This window comes from Acanthopagrus latus, chromosome 14 (assembly GCF_904848185.1).
Source record: "Acanthopagrus latus isolate v.2019 chromosome 14, fAcaLat1.1, whole genome shotgun sequence".
NCBI classification, from domain to species: Eukaryota; Metazoa; Chordata; class Actinopteri; order Spariformes; family Sparidae; genus Acanthopagrus; species Acanthopagrus latus.
This window is the reverse complement of record NC_051052.1, coordinates 7,375,306-7,395,307: the sequence shown is the minus strand read 5'-3', so window position 1 is coordinate 7,395,307 and position 20,002 is coordinate 7,375,306. Positions and strand designations below refer to the sequence as shown.

At 43.6% G+C, this 20,002-nt stretch overlaps 1 protein-coding gene across 12 annotated transcripts in view; it reads right to left on the bottom strand.

The window, feature by feature from the left end:
* sox5 (SRY-box transcription factor 5) overlaps window positions 1-20,002 on the bottom strand; it is a 238,916-nt gene that overhangs the window by 74,823 nt on the left and 144,091 nt on the right. For 7 of the 12 annotated variants that reach the window (XM_037121935.1, XM_037121936.1, XM_037121945.1 and 4 more), the window contains exons 1-2: window positions 15,261-15,470; window positions 3,347-3,542 (exon numbers count right to left, since the gene is read on the bottom strand). In XM_037121935.1, coding sequence (XP_036977830.1) covers window positions 3,347-3,542; window positions 15,261-15,337 — 273 coding nt within the window. In that variant the 5' untranslated portion in view covers window positions 15,338-15,470. Of the gene's footprint in view, window positions 1-3,346; window positions 3,543-13,460; window positions 13,531-15,260; window positions 15,471-20,002 lie in introns of those variants that run through there. The other 5 variants (XM_037121941.1, XM_037121940.1, XM_037121943.1 and 2 more) reach the window with 2 other exon arrangements.

Here is a 20,002-nt window from a genome sequence, read left to right as displayed (position 1 = left end):
AGTAACTTCCGTAGCATCATGACTGGATTCAGTGTCGATTGGCTGACCTCACTGAACTGCCGTTAAAATCCTTCCCATCAGGCGTTTGAACTGAGCTGCACTCAGCCAATCAGGGTCCACCAGCATGGTGAGAACTTCACATTCAATAAAACACCCTTTTAGCTAAACTACATTCATTTGCAAACCATTATGAATCGCACTATTCGTGTCTGAAGCCGGGGGTTTGTGCAAAAACAAAATTTGAAAAAAAGTGGATAATCTGGCACCTTTCAGCTTTTTAAAACATGTGTGAGTGTTGGTTTTTTATCTTCTGTGTGTGTAGCTGTACAGCTGCAGCGGGCAGGTAAAGCGGCCGGGCCAAAGCCGAGCAGGCAGGCGAGGCAGGCGGGATGAAGAGGTCAGTGTGTAGCCGAGCGCTTCTCCGCCGCCGTGTTAATTTACTATGACAAGATAAAGCTGTAATCTCCCCCCCCTCCTCCTCTCACTCTGCCCCGCTGCTTCACTTCCAAGTCAACCGGTCGCCAATGAGCCATTTACTTCCCCCTATCACTTCACGACAATTGCCCCGAGAGACACAGACCCCCACCCCACTCCCTCTGAGTCCCACCGACACCCCCGCCACGTCGTAAATCTCCTTCTCTCTCCATCTCTCTCGCTATTTCTCTTCATCCACTCTTCACTTACAGTCAGCGGTGAAGGGATTGGCGCTGTAACCCCCACCCACCCCCTCCACCCCCTGAGAAAAAAAAGAAAAAAAAAACCTTAACACACATCTTACAACATGCCAAGCAGGCAGTCGGATAAGCCCCATTCCACCCGCTAGACACACACATCCTAGTTTGCCACTTAATAAGCCACATCAGCTATTATGCTGAGTATGACTCCCCCCCACCAACACAAGTACTTAAAACACACACACACACACACACACACACACACACACACACACACAGACACACACACACAGCCAACTCGGTCTCCCTTGTGTATCGGCTAATGGACGTGAGGATATTTAATTATAGGGGTCTGTTCATAATGACCTAATGAGGAAAGTGATGAGACTGTTCTGAACAAAATATTACTGTTAATATAATAATGTTTGTGTTTGCTTTTATATATAGTTAAGCGTAGATAAAGATAGATCTATCTAAATGAACCAGGAATAATCTAATCACTGTCCTCAACAGCAACAGATAACCCAGAGTGAATGTGTGTGTATGTGAGTGTTTCCACGCCTGCGTGGTCCCAGGACTTTGGTTTACAGTCGGCACCTGCCACACATGACTCCACGGCGGGAGGGGCCTGCAGGCTAATCAGCGGGCTAATTACAGAATTAGCTTTCCATTACGGCTCCTAAGCACAGTTTCATTGTTTTACAGCATGCGGGCATTTATCGTTGGTATGGGGGAAAGGTCGACGGCTGTTATCTCAGCGCTGCTGTGACGAGGTGTGTATCAAGGTGAGGGCCCAAGAGAAGCTAAGACAGCGCATTGTGTCCTGGCACACACACTGTGTCGAAGTGAAAATACACACTCATTTATGTTCTACAGAAGACTAAATCTTTTAAGAGATGCCCTCAAATGTTAATGATATGTTGCTTGTGGTGGACGCTTAATATTTTGTTGTGCAAACACGAATTTACAATGCTAAATCATGCATAAAAGCAACATGCCATACCCTTCTGAGTCACATAATCATACTTATTTACTGAACATGCATTGCAAATCACACCACATGTATAGAATGTGGAGTCACGTGCAGGAAAACAGAGTCATCTTAAAAATGCACACATAGCTGTGTACTCACACACACACACGAGCGTCAACTAACAGAAGTTTACAATAAGATGTATACTGCGAGGCCTACACTAATATTTAACATGAATCACAGAGGAGATGCAATTCAACTGTACAAACACACGATCACACAAATGCACTTAGAGCCATACATACAGCACCACCGCACAATGTCACACTTCATCCTGAAGAAAATGACTCACTGCAATGGCTCACATTTTGCAGTCACGCAACTGTGCATCAAATGGGCTCAAGGCAACGGCTGGTGGTGCGCACATAAAAGCAAAAACACGTGTGAACCCAAACAGTAGCCTTGAACCCTAATTTTTTTTTCCCAGTTTTGAGAAAGAAAAAAAAAGGAAACAAAAAACAAAGCTCCAGCTTCCAGCAACTGACTGCTTTCCACTCGCAGAGAAAGTCAATTTCTGCCTCTTTAGAAATCTCATTCTTTTCATGTCTGACAGGAATCATCAAACAAACATCCATATATTTTGTTTCCTCATTGTTCAGATTTGAGCAGCTTTTTGTGTTCAGGTTTAAAAGGTGACTGTTCACATTAGAGGATTGCACAATATAACAGTTATCAGATCAGGTATGAGCAGAAATGCAGAAGCATCACTGTCTTCCTTCCTCGAAATTACTGGAAATTCCATAAAAACTATTTTAAACGGGTTATGTTTAATCCTCAAACTACACTATATACCAATTACAGAAGATAAGAGATAAAAAATCAATTAAGTTAATTTGTAGCAGAAAACACCCGTAAAAATTGCTAAGTACTTAGCCAGGTAATTTAACAAAGGGTAACACAGACATACACTTCGCCTCAGCTGCTGACTATCCCTTTGTAGTTCTTCAGGTCAAGATTACCATGAACATAATCTGATCTATGGTCTGTGCCCTCAGGGTCACTTTCAGCCCAAGATCCCTGGAAAAAACACAGAGGGCAGACTCGGCAGCCCTTCCCAAATGGGCAAAGTAACTTAAACTCTCAACTATATTGCAGCCATTTATCATCATTTTCACAAGTTGGGAAACTGCCATCAATTTGAATGCAGGTTGTACTGTTCAGTCGTTTCCTGTGATTCATTTAAAAAATGATGTTTTTGTCCAAAAGCCCCCATGTTTTATTGTTATTTTTTTCTTTTTTACCACTGGGCAAATATTTGTCTAATATGGTACAGAAGATAGTGTAGATAGGTAGAGCAACATGAAACACATTATTGAATTTGATCAGTCCTATTGTCATTATTTGATTTTTATATATATATATATATATATATATATATATATATATATATATATATATATATAATATAGTAAAAATGTTATATAAAAGAAAAACGTTTTCAACAGAGGAAAAAGTAATATGACTACTCTGCTGGGTTGAGATCGTGAGGTAAACCTGAAGCAGTTACGTACTTTAAAACGTTGCACCCGTTTTAGAGAGCCTTAGTCAGCGCTCAAGGCCAACGTCACCCATAGGTGGGTTATTCCACCCTCAGAAACAAAACACTGAATAGGTTGCAAAAACTGGTAGCTGTCCTTACCATGTTGGGGGGGCTGTCCAAGTTGCGGTTGGGGGGCGAGCGAGGGGACACCTTGCCACAGTAGGAGGCCAGGGGGAGGTGGATGACACCGCCCAGTCCCTCGCTATCCTCATCCTCCACTCGCTGTCTGCTGGTTGCCATGGTTACCTCTCCATCTGTCCCCCCATATGGAGAGGCTGGTCGCTTGGAAGACATCCTGGAAAAAAAAAGGGAGAAGGGAGATAGAAAGACGGAGAGAGAAGGGAAAACAGTGAGCAATATTCAAAGGATGATATAATAGGTTGACGGCTGGAGTTGCATGACGGTGGTGACAGAAAGTGTGGAGGTTCATGAGGATAGAGCTAGTTCCTGTAAACTAACTCGATGGTCTGATCCAACTTTAAATTTTACCCACTTTGCTGCATGTTAACTGTAAAAGGGCTTGACGACATCTTTAAGTCCTTTCAGCAGGTATTCACTCAGTCCCCTTCAGCTCATCAACCTCCACCCATTCTCCTTCTTTCCTTTTCTCTGGATTAGTTGTTTTGGTTTTTTTTTTAAAAACGCACATTCAGTCTACAGAGCTCTCACAGCGCAGCTCCACACAATATCCCTTCAGTCGGTTTGTGAGCACCCAGCTCCTTGGCAGACCTTCAAACACACTCTCAGGACTTACAGTATGTTTACCATTGGGGGCCACTCAACGTTCACATTTTCCAAAAGACGGGGCCATTACTGCAAATGGAACCCGCTTGCACTGGCATTGTGGAGGAAATGACCATGTCTTGACAATAGGCTTTCAGAGAGAGATTGGAAAAGAATGGGGGAAAAAAAATAGAGAGACACAGAATGAGAGCGGTATGCACAGTGGCAATAATATGTGGTTATGAAAACCTCCGGACAATAGAGGATCTAGAGGAAAATAGCTAGCAACACGAGGGCCCCGCTGTTTGCATGTGTTACTGTGGCTTTGTTCCCTTGAAAAGCAGAAAAGGATATAAAGCCACATCTATTAGGTGAACTCTGTCTCTCACAAGGTAAATTTGCCTCCCTGTACTTCAGCTGAATAGGGATGCAGTGACTATGCGGCAATAATAGAATTTAATGTGGTTCTCAGCATCGCCTGAGTGCTTTCAGATGCACTTGTCAGCCTTGAAGCCACTGCGACTATGACCCCGGGTAATAGGCTGCTAACGCTCAGTCGCACAGAGGCAATGCGTGACATGGATGGAGGGATGGAGGTGTGGATAGAGGGATGGAGGGGCTGTGAAAACTTTAGGGGAGGGGTGTGTGCGCGATGGTAAGCCGCGAGAGGCAAGGAAAGAAGCAACAGGCGTGTCCGTCCTCTCTCTCTCTTGAATTCTTCCCCCCTCTCGCTGCTTGCCTCCGGTAAACTGATTACACTCTTGACTCTATTGGATTTCCTCTGGACTGTACATCTGGCATTGTTCCTAGGAGCAGCCACTGCCACTAATTCATTGCTTATTTACCTTATGACAGTGGAAAGGCAAACAATATTGAGTGCGGCTCACTGGAGGAGATGAGCGATGCGCCATGCTAAGAAACACAACATGCGGCGTTATCACATCGCGGGGGAAGGTTACGGTCAAAATCAAATAAACTCTCCTCCAGTATTACCATGAGAAAACTACCTCTACGCCACAGTGATGTAATTTGATTACCTTTAATTGTTTTTTGGAAGATGTTTTCCTGCAAGATTACTAGACCTCACAGATAATCTAATCATTGAAACCAATTTACAAATTGGTGTTATCATTTGCATATCGCTCGGAACCTTTTTTATCTCCAAAATGTCAAGTTTTCTGGAGCGTAGAGCGGTGAAACGCAACTGTTTGCATGCCTTTTTGAGTTTCAATGGGCTCCGCAGGGGTTTGAAATTGGACAATTTTATCCACTTATAGAGAGGTCCAATGTAAAACTTTAACTGAAGTCAAACCAGAAAATCACTGTATCACCGTGATGGAAAAGTGGCCATTAAGCCAAGCTGTTAGTACATTCTCACTGTTTAAATGACTTAATTTATTTTGGTACACTTTCATTGAGGTGAGATTCCCTTCGTCTGTTACAATGACGCTGAACAAGTTAGAATTAGTGTTTTCATGAAGACAAATGCACGCACACACACATACAAACACACACTCAAACACACACAGTCAACAAGAATGTGTATCTGCGGCTGATTTCTTTATCTGTCTCTCCTGAACACTCTATCTCCGTGGGCCTACTCAGCAAAAGACTTTGTTTCGATGACAAAGGCTTGAGAGATAAAGCTGAACACTGCCATCATTAAATCCTACTAATATCAAAACTAATTGATAACATTTATGATACTTGAGATGGAATGACTGAGAGGTGTGTGTGTGTGTGTGTGTGTGTGTGTGTGTGTGTGTCAGTCCACACTCACACCATCCAATGCGAGCGGCAGGGCCAGCTGTACAAACTACGGGGCTTTGAGCCACGCGGCACAACACATACACACACACATAGATGTGCACATACATGGAACAGAGGCCCACACACTGCAGGTCTGTCTTCATCAGTGCCTGTTTACTTTACCTCCTTTCCCTCTCTCACACTGAGGCCTTTTGTTTCAGACACACATATGCACACACACCTCCCCTTGTGTCCTGTGCACACCTCTGCCTAGCCATAACCCTGTACAGAGACGTGGAGTCAGCTCTGAATCCTCTCCCCTTGCTAATGTTGCACTTTGGCTCGGCAGCAGACACATCTTCCAAAGAGTGTCAGTGTGTGGCGATGTTTAGTTTTGCTTTTACGAGTTCATTATCTGTCGTTTAGCCACAGTAGTCACGACGCATGGACAGTTAACCATTAACACAGAAAACAACACGGATATCTAAAAAAATCTGCGGTCCAAAGAAAGCGATCCATATTTCTAAAGAAAAAGTCAGTGTTAAACATTTCATGTCATGTTTTGCTCCTCTTCTTCTTCCTCCTTCTCCCTCCACTCCTCTTCACACCCCTCCAACCCCCTCCCCGACCCCGCTACCACTTCCTCAGAGGTGGGTGTCTATGAATGGGGAGGCCGTTCGCAGCTCCTCTCCGGCTATAAAATCCCTTCTCTCCCTCCCGTTCGCCTTTGAAGTCGAATTACTATACAATTGTGCACGGTGGGTGTGCAGGTTGCGCCGGCTACTTCATTTAAAGTTTGGCAGGGCTGTCACGCTGGCAGAGACCTGGACGAGACCTGGAGGAAGCCGCTTGAAGGCACCGAGCGATGAGGAGGATTAAAAAATAAAGGATGAGGTTTTATTAAGTCGACAAATTGGCAGTGTGGTCCAGGTCGTAATTAGAGAATATTAGCATAATTTTGCCCAGTCCAACAATACCAAAAAAAAATAAAAAATCGAACGCATCACGCCAAATCCAGTCATTAACACATGCATACACACACATGCTGCTTCGCTGTTCCACAAAGCAGCAAAGTATTGATATAACACTAGTGCAACAATATTGCAAGTGTATTTTTTTGATTTACAAATCAAATTAATAGTACACTCCAATCTGCTGCTTGTCTTTCCTGTCCCTTAAACTCTAATTTCCAGTGCAGGATCCACACACAAACACACACACACACACACACACACACGCATGCACACGGTGAGAGCGCTAAGCTGAGATTAGAGCGCCACTTCCCCTTGGCTTTTTGATGATTAGCGGCTCCTCAGTTAAGTCCCTCTCATATCACATATGTCCACTGCTGCTAAGTCACTAATCGGACAGCGACGTACGTCCATTAACGGGCCGAATAATCGCCATCAGCGGTGGTTAACCGTCTCCTGGCCTTCGTTTACTGTGATCAAGCGTCCATTTCATGTTGGCACATCAGCAGCGGCTCTTTTTGCACACACGCAAGTGTGTTTAAATACGGGCGGCAGGCTTATGAACACGCAAGCAAAACACTTAAAAACTACACACACACACAAACACACACATCACATAAATCAAATGAATTAAGCAAAATGGGGACAAAGATTTGTTTCAACTTCACTGAACAGTGAGGGAAAGGCAAAGCAGCCATTGCAGAAATGTCACAGGCTATCACGCACACACATGCGTGCGCACGTGCGCGAGCGCACACACACACACACACACACACACACACCCAGCTCTCTGTGTGTGTGTCTGGCTGCTAACATTATCATGGTGCTAACTGCTCTTGTTAACTCCTCTACTCAGAACAAGCTTTCAGGGAGCGTGGGAGCCTCCTCTGGAGAATTCCACAGTAAAGTGTGTGCGCTTCGGCATATGCATGTGTGTGTGTGTGCATGCCTCTATGTGCTCAGCCTCTCTTTAAATTACAACCCATTATTTCAATCACTACACAAACACATGCAGAACAGTCAGTAGGATCTGTCTTCTACAGTAACAAAATAAGCACGGCGACTAATTCTAAAGTGCTGTCAAGAGTCAAAGTGACATTTGTGGAAGGTTTTTCTTCCCGCCACCTTGTGACTGCTAAGAACTGCCTGCCTGTCACTCAGGTACGGTCTATTTGCGTGTAAATGCGAGCTATCTTTTGAAATTGTTCTCTGAGGGAATGGAAGGGCATATCAAAATAGTTGAGTGGAATGTGCCTTTTAGATAAGGCGCCCAGGGCGTTTTGCCTCCGAGGAGCCGACCGCAACATTTACATCCGTATGACACCTCAGGCGGGAATTTAAACAAATGTTTCCCCCTGTGTCGCGCTATCACTCGCTTTATTGCCATGCCCCCCCCCACCCCCACCCCCCGCTTCTCTTTTTCTCTCTGGCTGTGTCGTCTCAGCTTTCAAAACGATTTCTCCCTCTCGTGCTGTCTCTATCTCTCTGTCACACACTCTTGAACTTATTTTAACATCGTCTGTCCTCCTGCTCTTTCCCTTTCTCTGTCTTCCTGCCTCTCTCTCCCCCCACCCGGTGTTGTCTTACTTACTGTTCCCTCTTTACACAATCAGCTGTTTGTAAGAATGTCGCTCCATCCCTCCCTCCTCTCGCTCCTTCCCTCCCTTCTTCACTGTGCAGACTCTTAAGGATATTGCCTAATATCTATTTATAGGCTGTCCTTTTGAACAGTGGGAAGAGTGGGGCAGCAACAGAGAGGAAAGACTGAGATGGAGGGATAAAGATTAGCAGAGGGATGACCTGAAGAAGGAAGTCATTGATATTCCTTTCCTCTTGGTGTTGCTCCGTTAGGTCTTGAAGCTCTTAAATTTAAGTGTTAAGCAAGTGTTAAGAAACTTCTAAGTATAGCTGCAAACAAAAGTCAATTAATCAATTAGCTAACAGGAAGAAATCATTTGCAAAATAATTCTTTCAAGGAAAAAATGTTTCTAACTTCTTAAAAGTAACGATACACAGCCTCTCGTTGTCATTTACAATGAGTCTTTGGGGCTTTAGGCCGGACTACAGAAGCAACCCGAAGACGCTTCACCAACTAAACAATTTATTGATTAGGCATGAAAATAATAAATGAAAATAATCGTCGCTGTAGCCCTGCTTCCAAGTAGAAGCGTTTTTAAATTCCTCTCCAACATCTAGATACAGAAAACCTGTGTAAAAAAAAGAAAAAGAAAAAAAAAAAGCCTAAACAAATGTCTAGACTCCATAAGCAAAACGGCTATTTTAAAACTTGTCGTGTACATACACTGTAATATTGCTCGGTACAAATGTCCTGCTTGTTAATACTGATGTAAAATGCTGTAAAATGCCTGCTGGATTTTCCCCTGATGACTTCTCTGCCGAGGTAAACAGTGTGTAACAGGGAGAAAAATCTGAACACAGCTCTTGCCTGTGTACGCTCACACACTCATATATACACACAGACACACCCTTACACACACACACACTCACACACACTCACACACAAAGGTAGCAGACACACACTCAGCCTCACACGCACACACACAAAGCATCCTCTGTGAGGTGCCCTAAATCGGCGGCTGACAGCCCAAACCGTGCTTCCTGTCCAGCTTAACCACAAAAGGCAATAACACACACAACCCTAATGTTACCGCTGTTAATCACATACATGCACGCTGTAGAGACAGTCATGTGTTGTCTGTGTGTGTGTGTGTGTGTGTGTGTGTGTGTGTGTGTGTGTGTGTGTGTGTCGAGAGAGAGCAAAAAGGGGTGGGCGCAGAAGACGTGGACCAAGTCATGTGGCCTCTGGGACTACCTCTCTCTCTCTCTCTATTTCGGTCTGTCTGTCTGCCTCTCTCGTCCATTCATCCACCCAAAGCTTTAGTCATCAGCAAGGCAACGCTCCACATGCCCTTCTTGTCATTTTTTCAGCTTTTTCCCCCCTTCTTTCAACCTTATTCATGTCTTTACACTGAGTCATCAGACAACGTGATCGTCACTGACATTTTGGCACAGAAGACAGGACGGAGAAATGATGAAGTTTAGAGGAGGAGGGAGTGAAAGGAAGAAAGTTTACTGCTCCTCTCTGTCCGTACATCTGTTTACTTTAGGTATCACCGGCATCACCAAGCGAAAACGGCTCGTGGGAAAATCTTGACTGTTGCTATAGAAAAAAAGAGGACGACAAGCAGAAGGAGAGAGTCGGGGGAGGAGGAGAAGGAGGGGAGGACTGAAAAGAGACAGACAGAGAGAGGAAAAGTGCATCCGGTGGACGGCGGCGGCCCCGCTCCCCCGGTGTTTTGCGAGGAGGGGAGACACGGCATAATGTTTATTGAGCGAGGGACAGTGTTTTTCCATTGTTGTGCCAGGCCACTATTTGTGCTGCATTTGTTAAGCAATCCATAAAGGAGTCACAACATTTGTCTCACTGTCAGCGACTTGGCTTGCCCCTGTAAACCAGACACACAAACACACACACACACAGACGCACACACACACAAATGCAAGCTCATTCTCTCACATAAATGACAGCACACAAATGCTCGCACACACACTCCCAGCTGGCCTCTTTCCGTCGTCCCGCACTTTGAAACTCTCCCACCTCGGCCCAAACGGTCTCCTCCTTTTCCCTCTGACCCCACCCTCCCCTCCTGCCTCTCCCTCTTCCTCCCTCTCTATCTCCTCTCTCTCTCGCTCTCTCTCCCTCTCTCTCTCCCTCTTTCTCCCTCCCTCACTACCTGGAAAGACAGAAGTTTCATTGTAGCACTCTGGGAGGGAGCTCCAAGCCTCTAACACTGTCTCCTATTGTCGATTGGAGGGATGGTAAACACTAGTGTGTGTGAGAGAGAGTGAGTGAGTGTGTGACTGTGTGTGTGTGTGTGTGTGTGTGTGTGTGTGTGTGTGTGTGAGAGAGAGAGAGAGAGAGAGAGAGAGAGAGAGAGAGCGAGCATTAAACATAGTAGGATTAGTGTAAGACAAGCTGCTTGAATTGATGGATGGCTGGAGAAGAAGCAGAAGAAGAAGAAGAAGGTGGAGAGAGTAAGATGATGTGAAATACACACACACACTGAGCCACACACACGTTCATGCACACCGCTGGAGTTTTCCTGCTCTGTTGACAGTGCAATACCTCCAGCTGACCTTTGACTTCTACCCTGTGACCTCATGTCATATGACCAGACTCTAGTTAGCCTAGAGGGACACCTCTGTCTGTCTCCATCTGTGTTTTACACACGGGCACACACACACACACACACAAACGCAATCACACACTTTCTCTCTGTTTCTAACACTCCATCGCTCTCGCTCCTTCATTCCGGACCCCTTCATCATCTTCCCCCCTGATCAATAGACAACCAGAACAAGAACAAATGCAGTCTAATGTTCCACTCCCTTTCTTCTATTGGCTATCACAGAGGGTCAGCTGATCGCACTGGGGTGGGAGGTCGTGGTGGGAGAGAGCTGCTGTGGGTGGGAGTGCGCTGAGAGAGGGGAGGAAGTGGGGACGAGGGGGGGAGGAGGAGGTGGGCTTTAGCATTCTCCTCTGGTATTTTTCTGTCTGTCGTTCTTTCTTTCCTTTTCTTTCTTTTTGCTCCCCTCTCGCTCCGTGGATGGAGACACGGTTATCAAGGCTCTCTGGGGACAGACAATATGGCCCAGACAATGGCCTCCAGTCCGAGGTGGTGGTGGGAGGGAGAGAGGAGAGAGAGGGAGGCCGGGACAGGGCCACAGGGGAAGAGAGGGGCAGAATAGCGCATTAGTTTGCAAAGCACGGACACTCTACTCAATTACTCCACTTGCTCTCTCTCTCTCTCTCTCTCTCTCTCTCTCTCTCTCTCTCTCTCTCTCTCTCTCTTTCACACACACACACAGACATTCTCTCTTTCCTCAAACACACACACCACTTTAATCTCGCCCTTTTAAATGAAGTACAGAGACACTTGCACTGGAAGCAGCACTGCTCACTTAAATTGGAAACAAGTTTTTTATCATCTGCCGCAGGAAATTCTCCCTTAAAACCCGTCCTCAACTCTACAGTTACAAAACAAAAGTAAATAATTATTAAAGTAAATACAAATAAACAGCCGAGTTGGATTCCAGTTTTGTTCGAGCAGCAGAAACATGATGCAAAAAAAAAAAAAAAATGCTCAAAGTTAAGCCCTGCATGCATAATTACGTTTGTCGAAGTATCATCAGCACAATATTTTAATTAAGTTTTTTAAAAAAAGTATTTATTATGAAGAAAAGCCTTTTTCAGAATGTTTTTATTATTATATATATTATAATATTGGATTAATATTAGTAGTGCAATCATTCATTTGTAGGCGGAATCTTACTGTTGTAGGCTGATTTCAGCTATTTTATATACTGACCGGTAGTTGAATCTATAATGACACACCGCATTTTATAAGTTCTTTTCTAGGTAAATCTTCAGTAGTAATTACAGCCATCCAATAATTGCTTGCGGAAACAAGTACTCATTTTTCTCTGACAGAAATACTCAAGTCAAGTACCTCAGAATCATCCTAAGGTGCAGTACTTGGCCAGATGTACTTATTTACTTTCCCCAGCTGACAATAAATCATATTTACTCATAATAAAATAAAACAGTTTGTTTCAGTGAATTGAAGTAAAATCCTTCAGGCTGCGGACACCGTCCTTGTTGCTGAGTGCGCGGCGGCTGATGTCAGATTCTATCTGACTGTGTCCCGTTTAAACCGTTCAAAGTGTTGACACATCCACTGCTGGCTGCCCCCCACCCACCACCACCACTACCTTCAAACACACTGACATGCACACAAACACCCCAATAAACGGAGGGGACAAATGGAGGGGTGTGAAAATCCACCGCTGCCTTCCTCTCCTCCCTCCTCCTCCTTCTTCACCACCTCAACCCCCAAACATCGCCCCCGACTCCCCCTCTAAACTCACTCTGTGGCACTCTCACTTTTCTGTGACCCTGCTCCTTCTTCTTCTACTCCTTCTGCTGTCCGTCAGTGAGGAATGTGTCAGTTTGACCACATCATTTCCTTCATCTCCACATGCATCCAGTGCCACACAGGCTCCTTCAAACGTCTCTTTTCTCAGTCTTCTCCCTCTGTCTTTTGGTTGCTTTGGCTTTCTCTGCGTCTCCCTGTGTGTATATTTCTGTTCTGTTTGTGCGAACAGATGAGGCCGTGTTAGCGAAGGCAGTCTGTTTCCACTATTTTCAGCTTCGGCTGGAAATTTTGATACACGGCCGAGCGCTCGGAGAACCAAAAAAAAAGAAATGTTCGAATCATAAAAAGCTTGATTACAGTGTAAAATTAGAATATGATATAATATAAATCGCAGAAGACTCAAGCTTTTGTTAAAGCATGAAGTGCATTTTTAACAGCTTAACACGCAGAGACAAAAACACATATCACAAGACTTTTGTTTGGCTTAAATAAAATCTGAACAAAAACAGTTTTATTTCACCCTCAAACTCATGCCGACAACAATTTAAAAAAAAATCTGTAATGATTTTTCACCCATAAAAAAAGGAATATTTCTTTTAAGACAAACCCTTGTTTTAGAAACTCTGACAAAACTCTTCTTCATTGGCTGCTTTCAATCAAAAGTGAGTGAATTTTCACAAGAATACAATTTAAGAGGAAGAGAGGAAGGAGAAGGAAAAGGGGGAAGAGGAAGTGTGATGAGCGGATGAAGAAGAAGAAGAAGAAGAAGAAGAAGAAGAAGCATGGTTGAAGGAGGCGAGAGCGGACACTTACAGAAACGCAGGAACGGAGAGCATCGCGACCACCGAGGCTGAAGCGCACACACACTGGCAACTCACACACACTCTGCTCCGCTGAGAGACTACCGCTCGACACACACGCACACGAAAACACACACACACACACACACACACACACACACACGGAAAGGAAGATACCCCTCTCTCGCTCACACTCATACACACACATATATGAACACACACACGCACACACGGCCAGAGCCACAGTGATGGAGTGCATTACTGGAAAGCAAGAGTTTTAAGCGCTCTCCTCCTAAGTCATTGTAATCCCTGCATTTATCTCCATACATTCTGCTTTTCTGTGTAATCCTTTAAATTTTTAATTCCTCCTAGCTGTTGTTATCTTTTTTCTCTCTCCTCAACCACTTTGCCGGATTGAGCGGTTTATTAAAAACACATTTTTTTTTTTTTTTTTGCCACATCTAAATGTGTTCTTAATTCAAAGGGGGCCCCTGAAATCCCCCACCACCTCCACCCTGCCGACCCCAGTTTATCTCGGAACAAAAGATTAGTTTCATCGGGCAAAACAGAGCGCTACTTTAGTGCAATAAAAGTCAAGGCAGGCAGAGGAAGAGAAGAGGCGTGTGTGTGTGTGTCTGCATATGTGTGTGTGTGTGTGTGTGTGTGTTAGTATTAAAAATGCCGGGTATTATAACATAATCTGTCTCTCCCGGCATTAAGCATCAAACAGCTATTATTCCACAGGCAAAAGCCACTTGTGTTGACAGTGTCGGAGTGGGGCAAGGTTAGAGGGTTTGCACCTCTAAATGAAGGAGGCCCGCACCAACATCAGAGGAGCACAGTGAGATTAACATTAGCATACCGCAAGGAAAAAAACCCCCAAAAAACAACAACACCACGCAGAGTGACAATAGGATTACTGAGGGTTTGCATGTGTTGAATTTGGATTAAGTGAAAAATAAATCGTAAATAAGTAAAATATTAAATGGCGCGGATGAGCAGGAGGGCATGTTGTAAACACATCAACTTATGATTGAAAAAAATTTTTTTACGGTTTGAATCCTGGAGTGTTTGAAAATATAATTAATTATTTTATGTGTATATGACTTGTTGCAGCACTTCAACATGTTGGGCTGTTTCAGAGAGATACATATAAATAGCTGGCAGAGTAAAGCAGAAGTAAATAAAGTTGTGGTGAACAGTGGAGATGAGATGATGAGAGGACACACACTCACACAAAAACACACGCATACACACTCACACTTCTCTAAAGTGTCTCTTTTTCTCTCTTTCACACACTCACACACCCCAACGCTGTTTTAAGCAGTTTGTCTGTGGAGGTATTGAACTGAAACACAACTTTGGTCAGGAGGTGTAGAGGAGGAGAAGTCCCGTCTGTTACTGCCGGGACAGACACGCATGAACACACACACAAACACACACACGCTCACGCTCACATGTAATGCCTGCTTTCGCCCTGCTTTGCATGGTATATCTTCCAAAAGGACAGGAGTCAATCATCAACTCTGCTTCACATCTCTCAGTCACACACACAAACACACACACCCACACACACACACTTCAGCCTCAAACTCCGCGGACTCGCTGAGACAGTTCACATGCTTTACGCACAGACACACACACACATTCCGAGTCTTCTCCTCACACACATGCCTTCCCCACTCTATACTCCTATCCTCCCGGCACCTTCCCCTCCCTGTCTCTGTCCCGCTCCGTCTTTGTCATCTGTGCGTGAATGTGCGAGAGTGTGTGTCTGTGTGTGTGTGTGTGTGTGTGAGAAAGCGGCACGTACCTGTTACACTCCTGAGGTAGCTCAGGCTCAGTGAGCATGCTGGAGTAAGGGTCCGTCTCTCTCGTCAACAACAACATAAAACAGTCCCACAATGCTCAGATGAACAAGGTTAGTCTCCCCAAAACAAGACGGGATAGAAGTGATCCTTCAACCTCTCACACACACTGCTGATTCTCTCTCTCTCTCTCTCTCTCTCTCTCACTGTGTTCCTCTCTGTCTCTCTACTCACACACTTTCAGCCTAACACCCTCCCTCACTCTCTCGCTGCCTCTGTCCCTCCTCTTCTCCCTCCCTCGCTGTAAACTGTGAGATCTAGGCTCAGCTCTTAAAGGGCCAGCAGCGGCGGAGTGTGTGTGTGTGTGTGTGTGTGTGTGTGCGTGCGTGTGGGGTTAGGGAGGGGGTGGGGGGCAAAGGGGAGGGGCCATTTGACCAGAGCTCCCTGAGTGCAAATGCACAGCAGTGCTGCCCCCTCCTCAAGTACGTTCATCTCTCTCTCCCTCACACACACACACACACACACACACACTTGGTTTTCACACACTCAGACAGTCACAGATAATGTAGACACACTTCAGAGTGATAACACCACTGCAAGCCCTTGTGCACTTTATTATGCAACACTAAGGGAATTAATCATTATGAGGTGAGTTACACATGAGGACATTTTCGTCTCTCTTTTCTATTTTCTCTGGTTTTACTCTTTTAAACCACATTAAATTAGTGAAGAAAAACTTCAAATTAAAATATATATATATTTTTTAAGCTTTCTCATAGATTCAGATAACTTTTTACTTTTTACGGTAATGTAGTGAAACAAATCATTATGATGGACCGTCAGTTCAAAAGTATTAATTTAACTTATAATCATATAAGCGAGCGGAGCAGCAAATTCTCCACTTAAAGATTGTAAAACCAGAAGATTTTAGGAATTTTTCCTCAATGAACCTCCTTAAACTCAGGTATCAACATGAATGATGATTCATTATACTTGCCTTGAGGGCTGTTATTTTGCCACAAACTTCTTGACTACTTTATTTCAAACTGTGATAGCAGAATAATGTTGAAAAGTTTTTTTGTCAGCCAATAATTTAGTTCTGAAGTAATTTTGGATGAACATGGTCTGCTGTGTCTTGTCATGGCTCAACAGAGCTACAGCTGGACATTAGATGCTCCTAATTCTCTTATTGGATAACCACATTTTAAGGTTCATTTATTTGTCCTTTTCAAAAGGAAAGTTTTTCAGAGCATTAACATTACCTGATATTGTACTTATACTAGTGGCTGAATGCGACTAGTACATTTCCTCAAGTTCTGTACTCAAATACAATTTTTGAGGCACTGAACTTAGTGCTCACATCACTAAGTCCCTTTTTACATTACTTTGTACTTCTATTTTACTACATTTTATTCACTTTAATAAATTACTATGTATCATTTTGAACGAAGCCTCCTGGCAGTACAGGAAGTAGCCCTACAAGTTGCAGCTTTAGTGCTCAGTGATCAATAGTTATACGTCAATCTGAAATTGTCCATTTATCGTTTTGCATGCTTTTAACTTTGGTAGTTTAAAGGATAAGTTCAACAAAAACAGAAAATTCAGTCCTGAACTTCTCACTGTCATGACAGTTGTCCATTTAATGTGTGTTTGTTTCTTACGTTTGAAAACAAGCCCCCTTCTACTTCAGTTCTTTAGGAGGCTGCTGCAAAACTGTTTTGCTGTGACACTCCAGAAATGTTTCGTGGACTACGAAAACATTTCCACTGATATGAGGCGGAGCTGATAATGACTCAATTTTTTTTTTTTTTTTTTTTTTTTTGGGGGGGGGGGTGAACTCTCCCTTTAAGCGCATTTTGATGCAAATACTGTGAACAATTTTGTAAGCAGTAAGGTAGGATGCGATCAGAGAGACTGCTGTGTGTAGTATGGGAGCTGTATGCAAGAATCCTACATTACAAAACTGATAGACATTTAAAAAATATAATCCTTTTAAAGAGTTCTTTAGCTTGTGACAAATGCTGTAATTCCATTACAACCAAGAAAAGCGATTATAGCAGTTATTGGATTACTGAAACACTCCAATTCACTGACACAATGTTCCACAGCCCGACATGACACTGTACAGTGTTGTCTGTCCGGTAACACAATTTCAACTCAGCCTGGAAACTACCTAAAACTTTCCAACGTGATAATCTACCTTTTACTGTTCTCGGTCTGGACAAAGTAAAGAGGAGCTAAAAGTAATACTTTTTACTACATATTTGGAATGCCTTGAACTCACCCGTGCTTAATTGGTTAACTTGTGTTGTTCCAGCCTCTTTTACTGTCCCCTTGGTTCCACCATGTGAGGAAAGTGAAGCTGTTTTGTTCTCCACTTGACACACATCATGCTTTTCATTTGATTGGCTTCGCTACAAGAATAAAGTCACAGAGCAGTAGACGTAACACAAACCTTGAAACAAGATTAACATAAGGTGCTGCTACACTGTCCAGCAAGGTTAGGATCACATTTTGAATGAATTAAAGCCATACCAATAATGTATTTCTACATGTAATTACCACAGGGAAAAAAAGCTGTTTTGAAGAAATGTAAATCTTATTAACATGAATTCAGGTTTCAAGAAAAAAAAACAAAACAAGATGCAGTGACAGCAGCCTACACTAATCCTATCTCTGCCTAGTTGTACCCTCCTCCCCAGTTTTTTCTCAAAAATTGGGATCCATAAGTCTGAGACTACATTGGAAATCACCAATATTGTCAGGTTAACTTATAAACAATCAGAAAGTTTGAGGTTTCAGGGAGTAAATGACAAAATGTTTCTGAGGGGATAGTGCACAGAGCGCCAAACAATGGATCTGAAAAAACTTACATGCAAGCACAACCAGGCAGACCCAAAGGGACCACAACACAAGAGGAACAATACGTCAAGCTTAGTTTCCCTGAGACTTCATTTCCTATACACAGAATGCAAGACTTCAACCAGCAAAAGTCTTGTCAAGTAGCACTCTAAACAACTTCTCAGGATGGGAAACAAGGCCAACCACCTGAGGTGAGCTACGAAATAACATCATTTCACAGTGAAGTCCTGTTTACTGATGAAGCCAAGTAAGAGAGTGACAGCAGTAACAGAACATGTGTATGTAAGGAGAGAAGAGAATTATAACCCAGTGTGTCGAACCCACAGTGAAACAAAGTGTTGTGAATATCCAAGTACAGGGCTGTTGTGAGTCCTCTGGAGTTTGACACTTATACAGAATCAACTCCACCCTGACCAAGGAGAAGTACCTCTCCATTCTTCAGGGACATGCTACACCATCTGGTTTCTATCTCTGTGGAAAAGGATTCACTCAGCAGCAGGATAAAGAGCCGAAACACACCTCAAAGCTTTGAAAGAACTACATGACCAAAGAAGACCGAGGAGTCCTGAATGTCATGGACTTCAATTACCTGACCTCAACCCCACTGAACATTTATGGGGACACTTAAAGACTGAGAAAGACAGGTAGCAGGTTTCACACAAACTTTTGGAGTCCATGACAGATTGTGAGCACACTGTCATTAAAGCAAAAGGAGGACAGTCCAAATACAAGATAATATGAAATTTGCGGACATTTCATTCAGATATTCAACTTTTCACTAAAACTGAAAATAATTGTTTCACATTCAAAATAAATGCAAAGTAGAAGCATCGTGACAAGTGGTGTCAGACTTTTGGACCACTGAAGTTGCTATAAAACATGTAGCCATAAATTCAAATAAAATGAGGATTTTTCTACGCATTTAGATGTTAATGCAGAACAGTGGACAAAGATGGACGTTACAGGCCACAGGGTGAAAAATGAAACGGAATGAAAGCTTTAACAGATTTCTCTTTTTTGTTTTTCGTTTGTTCCTTTGTTCCGATTCAGTGTGAGGCAGACATTTGATTCTGCGACATGGAACAGTTTTGTCACAAGAAGACAGCTGAACACTTTCAACAGAACATATGCTGAGGCTCACATGCATGAATGAACACAGGCACAAACACACGCACACACACACATGCGCTCACAAAATACACATATACAAACTGAGTGAAACCTTCACCAATCACACCCATTGTGTCCTCAGGTGTATGTATTATGTGTGTGTGTGCGTGCGTGCATGCGTGTGTGTGTGTGTGCGTGTGCGTGTGTGCGTATAAGTGAGAGCAGGGCATGCTGCTTTCAGCCCTTAGTGCTGTCAGTCACTATTAGGGGTGTGTGGTCTACGTGTCACACATACGGCCAATCCAGCTATTGTTCTGGAGAGCGCAGAGGAAAGCAAAGCTGACAGACTGCCACTTCTGTGATACTTAAACACACTCACTCAGACACTGACTGAAACACACACACACAGGAAGGGGGGGAGAACGAGAGCCCTGTCACTGTACCTACTGTAGACAGCACAAATCTACTGTACAGTCACACTCACACACACTCACACACTGCATCCACAGTACAGTATTTGGAAATAGAGAACACAATGACACACAAACGTATATCTACAACATTCTAAACTTTTCACACATTGATAAAATAATCTCACCACAAAGTTCATTAAGCAACTATTCTGGAGCTCTCTAACAAATCACACAGTCATCCTCTTTGTTTTAAATAATTAAAAAATGTTTACAGATGAAGTTTTAATGGATAATCTGTGTACACAGTATGGCTTGCTGTGGGTGATGGGGTTAAAAGACTGGAGCGGAGGGACTGACCCTGT